At 29.9% G+C, this 10,117-nt stretch overlaps 1 protein-coding gene across 1 annotated transcript in view; it reads left to right on the top strand.

Moving 5' to 3' along the window:
* Window positions 1-1,481: 1,481 nt before the first annotated feature.
* LOC106689142 (popeye domain-containing protein 3) overlaps window positions 1,482-10,117 on the top strand; it is a 45,647-nt gene continuing 37,011 nt past the window's right edge. Inside the window, exons 1-2 of the mRNA XM_014433959.2 lie at window positions 1,482-1,627; window positions 9,540-9,779. Of these exons, the coding sequence (XP_014289445.1) occupies window positions 9,755-9,779 (25 nt within the window). The 5' untranslated portion in view covers window positions 1,482-1,627; window positions 9,540-9,754. The remainder of the gene's footprint in view (window positions 1,628-9,539; window positions 9,780-10,117) is intronic.

The raw sequence follows: 10,117 nt of genomic DNA, 5'->3' as shown, positions 1-10,117 counted from the left end.
TCCGTTCCTCAATAGTGCTAGTGTCCTTATGCCATCCAGGCAACTGGTCCATGGATCGATGGCCAGGTGGCATTTACATAACTGCGTCATTATTTCTATCTATAACTCTTTTGAACTCCGCAGGGGTGCGGATGCTTGTCCAATTTTGGTAGGTATCAATAACAATTTAATATTATAATGATTCATTATATTGGAATAATAAATATATAAAAATAACATCAAGTACTATAAACTTAAACCTGAGACGGAGTTGAAAATTCTTTACATTACTAACCTTCAGAGACTTCAGAAGCGTCATCCAGTGTTAGCAGCCGTTAACACAATAATGTTTTATTGTGTTAACGGCTGCTATATATCGAAACCACAGGCTTGTCATGATGTTATAAACTCTCTGGAAGCAAGTATCAAAAAATCAGGACCCGTGAGCCTTTATTCAGGTTAAGGAGAGATGTTTTTCTCTTCGTTAGAAGATGTAGGATAAAAATATCAATGGTGAAAGGTTGTTACTTTGTTTTGAAATTCGAAATAAAGATCTTTTCCAACATACTTAGATTCCTTATTCATGAATTATACCAACAAAATCAGTGTCAAATGATTAGTATTCAGTTGATAGGATGAAGGTAAAACAATGAAGAAACCTAATTACGCACAAATTTTCGCTTTAAAATACATTATTAATTACTTTTTCTCTGAAATTTTGGTACTTAAATTAAAATATTTTCACTTACTTTAATATTCAAAAACGTTAACTATATTTTTGAAAACATCAATCTTTATTATTTTAAATAAAGGAATCAATATAAAAATTATAATAAAAATTAAATCAATAATTAAAAAAAATTAATTAACAAATTTTTCATAGCAATTATGTTTCTAAAATTTCAATATTACAGTAGAAATACTACTTTATAGTAGATATTGCCATGATGATGGTCATCAACACGCAGCCAAAAAGTGTCCTCATCAGTAGAATTTTAAATATCGGATCATTATTGAATTAAAACAATTCTGTTCATTGCAATTAGTCTCCAACACAAATACATAATTGGTTATATTTTTGCATACATTCACATCTACTGAATTTGAAAAGGAATGATTCTTTTTAAAACCTTTTGCTCCATACAAGGCTTCATACACTCACACATCAACTCAAGTCACTGATGATAAAGATACTGTTTAACCATCAGTAACGTTGTGCTGGTCGCGGCAACCAGGCATTCAACAATATTCACTTAACTCAATACAACATAATATTCTTGCCCGACATATTTTGCAATATTTGATTGATAAAAGTAATTTGTCTGCCTTACAACTCGATTTAGTTTGTACTATGACTTATCATTTTCGGGCAGTCTCCACTTCGCACCAGTAAAAATGTTTTCCCTAAAACACTCAATCATTTTTATTCTAAGAATCCACAATAACAATACAGAAAATTAAAAATGAACCATAATTAAATATTTATATATTTTCTGCAGAATTGGCGCCACAAGCTTCAAATTTGGAATAATATAATTTAAAAATTCAGGACCAACTGACATAATTATCAGGACCACATTGAAGACGAAGCCAGTGAAATAAAAAAGATCAAGGCACTACTCCAACTCCTGTGCTACATGAAATAATTGTGAGTGAGCGTTTATAATTTTCTCTTGTTTTATGCTTAAAAAATATAGTTAATCTTATTAATTAAAAGCAAATAAATAATCCTTAAGAATTTAAAATATGAATACAACATAAAATATTAGAGTGTGATATAAATAATTGTCTTTTTAACTTTTTTAAATCATTAGTTTAAAAATCACTAAAGTTTTATTCCCTAAAGTACTTTCACAACTTTATTACAAGAGGGAAAGTTTTTCCATAATCACTTAATTTCCTTCTGATATGGGAAAATTAAGTTATTATAAGGAAAATAATTTTACATGTTCAAATCATATTAATTTATACATATTTTTTAATATATTAAATGATGGCATGCGGATTCCATATAAGCACAACATAACTTGTTTAACAAGGAACCCTTTGTTAACTCAGTCCTGAATTCCTCAAATGTTTTCAATTAAAATTATAAATACGTCTAGGGTCATGGGGACCACAAAGTTTAAAGAAAAAATGCTTTGCTCGAATAAGTAGCAAGTCTGACAAACAATCTTTTATTTTATTTTGTGTTTAACGTATTCCATAGATTTTACTGTAGACTTTGTTTTGTGATAGATCTACTAGCTTTATCTGCAGAAGGACACCAATAGAGAAAGAAACCTGAGGTCAGGGGTTCAAAAAATCTTTAAGATATGTTTCTTGAACGGCATAACAGTTATATAAGGTGGTGTTTTGTTCACTATAACGCTTAACCTCTAGATCTTCCCCCAATTAAAGGAGCCCACTTTACGTGGTTGGGTGGACCCCAAAGGTCGACTAACGGCTACAGTAACAAAATAAATAATGACCTGTCACAGCCGGATTCGTACCTGGGTCCTTGGAGTTAGTAGCACAGCGCCTTACTTTTTTTTTCGTACCCTTCATAAAGTATGATTATTTTATTATGAGTACATACATATTCCAAGAAATGGAATCTGTAAACTAGTTCGCCTCACGTTTCCATCCTCCCAATTAAAAAGCAAATCAAAACTTTTTTCTTTTGTGAGAAATGCTACTACTTGAGCAAAGTAGCACTAAGGATATAATTAACTAGTAGATTAGGAAATAGGTAAGGTAAACCTGAAGATGGGAAAAGGATCCAGAGACTGCGTGGAAATATGAATAAGAAATAAAAACAACAAAATAAATAAAAACATTTCACTTGTGTTTGTGTAGTGATTAAAAAATAGTTACATAAGTAAAAAAAATTATTTGTTAATTATAATTATTGAAATATATACGACGTTGGGTGCTTTTAAGATTAACCAATGAATTTCCAGCATCAACTCATGATTATTTATAAATTTTAATTCAAAACGTTTCTATAATATGATAAAGTTCGAATACATTTGGCCCAAAAGGGTGATATAAATTCTTTATAGGATTTATCGGTCTTGTTTATTGGATCCCCTCTCTGAGGAAATGTAGGAATGGAAGGAATTCTGGATAAGGCTGTAGTTTAATATGTCCTATAACCTATAGATAGTGCCGCCGGTTGGGAAAAGGTTCAGTCCAGCCCCTATTGCTAAGTATTTACTGAATAATAAAATCTAAACTATAAATCAATGTATTTTGGCATGAGAAAATTAATTAGTATAAAAACCGTTTATATTTGTTATTCAACACAAATAATTATCTTAATTACTGCCATCTAATATTATAATAATCATAATCTGATGCAGAAAGAGTGAAATAATAGAGCCAATGGTTATAATTAAAAGTAGTAACTATTTGTTCTTCCAATCCGAACGGGTCAAATAAAAAAAATAATAATAATAAAAATAAACTGAAAATGAACTATTAGCTGGCATCAAATTTTATTGAAAACCTTTTCCCAAAGAGAAGAGACAGGTAGAATAACAAACAATTTATTTTTAAAAATATTAATTCGATTTAACCCAAATTTTCTTGGTAAGGATATAAAGTAAATAATTTAGGACCTTACACAAAAAGCAATACGATAGAATTTTAAAAAACAAAACACAGTATCGTAGTTTAGTCAAAACTGTTACGAATCACCAAAAACTGGAAAAATAATAAATCAATGTAAAAAAAAAAAAAAAATAGTTCACTGGAATAGTACTCATTTTCATTAAACTACCCATTAGTTACCTTAGTGTGAGTGGGGTCATTACAAATTCTCCTTTGGAATAATCTGTGGCAACTTTATTCATCTTAAAAAACTTTGAAACCAAACCACGTAAATAAAAATTTCTAATAATGCTTGTTGCATTTATTAGTTAAGAACAAAGTCTATAGTTCCTTCAACAAATTAAAGTTCTATCGCAATGATCGTCTCGATAACTATTGTTTTTGTTTTTGATTTTTTCAAAACCATTAATATTCCATTAAAATCAATGTTTGTGTCACTAATAGAAAAAGAAAGTCAAAAGCTTAAAAATTAAAATAATTAATTTCGAAAAAACAAATTTTCTCGTTAAAAGCATTAGGTAAACGATATTTATTTTAATTCTGATTTTTTTTTAATCACAATTAAAACAGATTATAAAAATTATTTTAAACCCAATGTTGACAAAATTTAGTTAATTAAAAATAATTTAGGTAAAGTAAATAATATTAGGGTGATTCCTAAAGATTTCATTTTCATTTTCTTTCCTTCTATTCTTTATTTTTTAACAACTAATACAATATATATAATAGATAATCTAAAATATATACACGTATATAAAATGCCCTTCCTTTGCCACATGACATTATAAGGGAGTGGTCCCAATTTTTAAGTACTACATGAGTAAAACGGTTTTTATTCATGCTGCATATAACACGATTTCTTCGATTTTAGGAAGCATTTCTTTCTGATTGACATGATGAATTTGTTATATTACAATGTCCTGTATGCCATGAGCACTGTAATTCTAATTGCCACCCACGGCTTGCCAAGAGTACCATTTTTTATTTTCCTCCATCTCTCAGAAAAAAGTTGTTACTGTATTCAGGTCTGAATTGAATGCTTGCAAAAATTATCTCAATTAAGTTAAATGTTTCCTATAATAGCTACAGGATTTCAAAATTTGTCAAAATGTAGAAAGAAAAATCAAGGTCGTGAGCAAACAAAAACCTTCAACAAGAGACAGTAATAGACAAATTTGAATCAATTACCGGGATTCTATAATATAGCAACCTTAGGTTCTAAATGTAATGTTGATCAAAACTTTTAAAAAAACCGGCCAGAAAGGACAATTAAAAGGCAAGTACATTTCGATAACATTGTCGTGGCTTGATATATAGATCATTGAACATGGTAATGTTCTTTTGTTTAAAATTTTATTTCACTTTATTATTTTTAATTGTCGTTATCCTTAAAATTGATAATTGGACACTAATTCTGTATTAAACGTTTTTCTAAATGATTTCTGTTCATTTTACCATTTTTATCGTTTTTTAAGGCTAGTCCTGTCATCTTTTTAGCCAAAAAAATGAGTGAAAAAATTTCAAATCATAATTTTATTAGTAAATTTCGCATTTACGTATAGGTTGATGTTTTAGCTCATTGCTAAAAACACCATTAAGCAAAATAATATTTATTTTAATCTCACAGTGAATTGAAAACATAATCTTGAACAGTTAATGCTGTTAAAAAACCTATGCATCACTCATGAGCTCTGTAATCGTTCAAGAATATTCAGAAGAAAATACTTTAGTTTGAGATTTTATTAGGAAATAAATAAGGTGAAATTGTATGCGTTCCAAGGATCACACAGGACACTGAATGGGACTTGGTAATTTCTATTGAAAAGTACGCAATTTCTTGTAAGATTGGCATTTGCTATTGCTATAAATAAATTACGAGGGCAGAGTTTTGAATAATTCGGTGTATGTTTAAAATCGAAAGAAACAATATTTACTTATGGACCATTGTATGTGACTCTGTCAAGGTGCAGGGGCAAAGAAGGAATAAAAATTCAGTTCAAATTTTGAGAAAAAATTGTTTACAAACATTGTTTTTGAAGAGTCACTAAATTAAGAGCAAATTAAAATGCTGGGATGAAGACTGGAATTTTTTGACGTGACAACGTCTTATAAATCATTTTGCGGGATGCCATGTTAGAAAAAGTGTCCCGTAACGGAAATTGACTTCGTTTAACATATGGAATTATATCATATGTATAAAAATTAATTAATGTATAACCAAGCAAAAATAAATATCTGAATTCAATATGTGAACTGGTTTATTATTTCAAATATATAACATTGGGTTGATTTTAATTTATATTTATGTAATATTAGTATAGAGTATACGTTGTCACGGAAATATGTCGCCTCACGGAGGCCTACACGGGCACGGTTTTTTTTCCTAATGACACTATATTAAAAAAAATAATATAATCTGAACTACAACATACATGTAAATTATAGTAGCACTACAATTAAATGAACAATTGGATAATTCGTAAAAATAGGGGTTTGCCGTCAGGCTGACGGGGCATACGCCGTTAGTAACTATGATTGACAAAGCCAAAAAACGTAATTTTTTTTTAACATGTGTTTTTGTTGAAAATTGAGATCTTATATTTAAAATTACCATATTTAAAAAATGGTATGTCGATGCACCGTACCTGCCTCTACTAAATTCTGCCAGACCCTCAAGATTGGGTCTAACATAATAAGCTCCATCTACATTAATTGTTATTTGGAGACCTATTAGTAATCCAAACCAATGACTTTGTTCTTCATTCACCACTATTATGTTTACATTTTCATAGAGAAAAAAAATTTGATAGTTCTTTATTCTATATCATTTAATTTAACATATCCCTTTGTATGTTTGCTCGTCAGGTTTTATACATTTTTTATTGTAGCAAGAAAATAAGATTTAATAGATGTAGACTATCAAACACTGAACTTATATCAAATAGTGAATTGAGTGTGGGTTTAGTATTGGTCTAGGGCGCTCTCACACAAATGTAGCGTTACCAATCAATCTAAGGTCGAAATGTGCCATCAATCTTCTTCCGAGCAAAGGAGGGGTGGCTCTATTCTACAATTTGGATTCTCTATTATTCAAATTAGGTTTTATCAATACATTGGCCAGAACATACCACAATAAATAGATCAAATTTATTTCGAGTCTTTAATAAAATTAAAACAGTAATATTTTTCTTTAAAAAATATGACTACAGTGTTTTGTTATCGGTAGGTCGTTGTGCACTAAAGAAAAATAATATAATTTTAATCGTTTACAAGCCTACGAAGTTACGAAGCTAGGAAAAACAAAATTAACTTTAGAATTTGAATTTGAAACATGCTGGATCGATGCTGGAAATATGATTGTTATACAATTTTTTTTATTGAAGCCACCAAAATGTAAGAAAAAGTCATCCTAATATTATTTGTTGAATTGATTTTGTGTGAGATTATAACAATAATAATAATAATGTTCTTTATTTATTCTAGGATTGATCCCTTTAGAATAATATACTGGCGTCAAAATTAGGCTTTAGAGCCTTAGTATAAAATACAAAATAAAAATAAATTATAAAACGTTATAAAATATCTATAAAATAATGAATTTTAATTCCGCTCTTCAAATTCAGCATCTTCGACCACCTTCTGTCCACCCAATTTCGGAAGAATAATAATTGAAAATTTGAAATAAGGTTTATATATTTTCTGTATTTAATGTTTCACAGTTTCAATCAAAATTACTAAGACTGATCAGTAGTGCTCCCCCCTACATCAGTAACAAGAACTTACACAAAGACTTACGAACTGCCTACGTACAAACAACCATTAAATCATTATATAAACGGTTTCACGACGCACTTCCAACACACACTAACCCTCTAATTCAAGGACTATCAACACTAGACTTAGCAGATACGAGACGACGTTTACGAAGGAGCTGGAATAGGGACCTCTTAAATTGATTTTTAAATTTCAATTTTAATGGAGAGGCATCATTGGATGACCTTAACCTTCATGCCTTCATGACTTTTTTTTTTTTTTCCTCTCTCTCTCTCTACATCTCATTCGCTGGTTGTAAAAATACTTTTACAGTTGTGAATAAACTTAATAAAGTAAAAAAAAAAAAAAAATGTTTCAAATTTTCATTTATACTTGTAAATATGTATATTAGAAGAAATTGTACGTTTTCATTTATTATTTTTAGTTTAGTTGTATTGGTTGTTTATCATTTTTTTTCTTTTTATTTATTATTAGAAGTGTTAGTCACGTTATGTTTTATGATATGACATATGGTTTTATTTTATTTGTTCTAATCTTATTTTACATATTCTGTCAATTATTGTTATTTATTTTTATCTTTTCAAATTCATTACTTTATGATATTTTATAATGTATTATAATTTATTTTTATTTTGTATTTTATACTAAGTATAGAGCCTTAGGTGGGAAGGAAAGGTAAATTTGGAAATCAGCGTACAAATGGTATTTAAAATGTTGGATAAGGATGGGAAGGTCATTGATGTAGATAGCGAAAAGCGTGGGGGATAGTGATGAACCCTGAGGGACACCACAGGTGAGGGGTCGAGACATTTATGAAGGTTTATCTGGAACCACTACGTACTGGGAAAGATCAGAGAGGAAGGATTGAAACCAGCACAAAGCACTGTACATCTTTTTTTTTTTATTCCCTACTTAGTCATTCCTGAAATGGAGAAGAAGGGATGGTAGAAGAGGTAGTTATTCTAGAGGTATCCAACCTACTTTAACCAGCGTGGGAGGGTCGAGGCTGCGTAATAAAAGTGCATTCACCCAGGGCAGAATTGAACCGGCGCCATTGCAATCATGAGGTTGTTAAGGTGACGCCTCAACTCTCTCAGTTAAAACGCCCTCCTCATGCACTATCACTATTTAGTTAGGTTTTTTAAGCTGTTGAAGTGAATTTTGCGTACATGGTATATAATAATAAGATGTTACGTTTTTACTCCGTTGACGTCTGAATGAGCTGACAGATTAGTTATTTTACTGTTAGTGGAGATAATTGTGAATTTATTTTAAAAATATTTCTATGATATCCTAATAATTAATTTCTCTTTTTTTCTACATTTAATTAATTTGTTTATAATGTTATTCCAATTTTCTGTTCTTCCACGTATGTCAAATTATAATATAGTGGAATCAGTGAACTGCTTCTCAAAACGTCTTGGCTATTTTATGCTTGTTGACCCCTATGGTGAGCTTTTTGAACTTATTTCACGTTACTTGAAAATAAAAAGATATAATAATATAAATAATGCATTTTTGAATACTCAAGGGATACAGAAAAATATAATTGAAAAGTAAGATAAGAAACCATCACGAAAGATAAAATATTATTATAAAAGTTAAATTGTAAAATGTAAAAGGTATTACAAAAAGTAAAGGAAGTAGAGAGAGATCCGACTTAGAATATATAAGTAATAGTCTGTCCACCTACTTTTATCCATTTCAGGGCCATCAATCCGCTTACTTATTTATATAAATAACCTCGTAAAGCATATTGTTATACTTATGACTTTGTTTAATGTATTAACTATTTATTAAAATTGGTTAATACAATTTACAAAAATTTAGTCATTAAAATTAGAAGAAAATTTCATAAACAAATATTATAATTAGGCTGACAATATTTTCTCACTGAAAAAAACGCATTTAGAAAAAGACACTAAAAACAGAGATCATCTGGTATCTATTTTTTTAGGTCAATAAAACTAGTGTTCTAGAAAATATAGATTTTTATTTAAATAACTGCTATAATAAACTTAAATAATTACTTAATAACTTAACACATTAACTATGATCAGTTAAATTACTACACTGAGCACAATGCCTTCAATAAATGAAACCACAAATAACTATTTATAAAACTAAATTTATATATATACATGTTTCATTAAAATTTAGATATACTACCTAGTTTATTTCTGATTATACAGAAGCAAAGTAGTAGAGGGGACACACCAAACAGAGCTAATCCTAGACTGGTCGTTAACCAGGAGACTTTGCAGGATGGTTCTCTCTCAGTCACAACCTTTGATCGAGGAAAGATGTCAGGAAAGTCCGCAACTACGAGTGTGTCAATACAAGCAAATAGCCTGGAGGCCGGTATCCACATCTCATCAGTAGTAGTAGTTTACAAAACTAGTGATCCATGGAACTCCAGTCGCTCGAACTAAGTAAGAGTTTCATGTATGATTTTCTACTATTATATTATCTTTAGGCCTAACCCAATCTACAAGTAATAATTCTTATTTCAATAAATTAAAATAAGTTTTCTATTAATTTTCAACCCTTCAGTATCCAAACTTTGGCTCAGGTATGACTCCCCCATAAATAGAAAAAGTAAATACTTGGTCAAAACTCAGTTCTTCTCTGTTACTCTCCCATTTCTTGACAATGATATAACTCTAGAAGAACTACATGCACCCATGTGACCTTCACTCTCCGCCGAAGCTTCTGCCCACCTGTTACTCTTAACAATATACCTCTTCCCAGATCCGACACAGTGCGATAC

This window comes from Halyomorpha halys, unplaced genomic scaffold (genome assembly GCF_000696795.3).
Source record: "Halyomorpha halys isolate HHAL.00 unplaced genomic scaffold, Hhal_1.1 Scaffold1284.1, whole genome shotgun sequence".
NCBI lineage: Eukaryota > Metazoa > Arthropoda > Insecta > Hemiptera > Pentatomidae > Halyomorpha > Halyomorpha halys.
The sequence above is the reverse complement of the archived record's forward strand: the minus strand, read 5'-3'. Positions and strand labels throughout refer to the sequence as shown.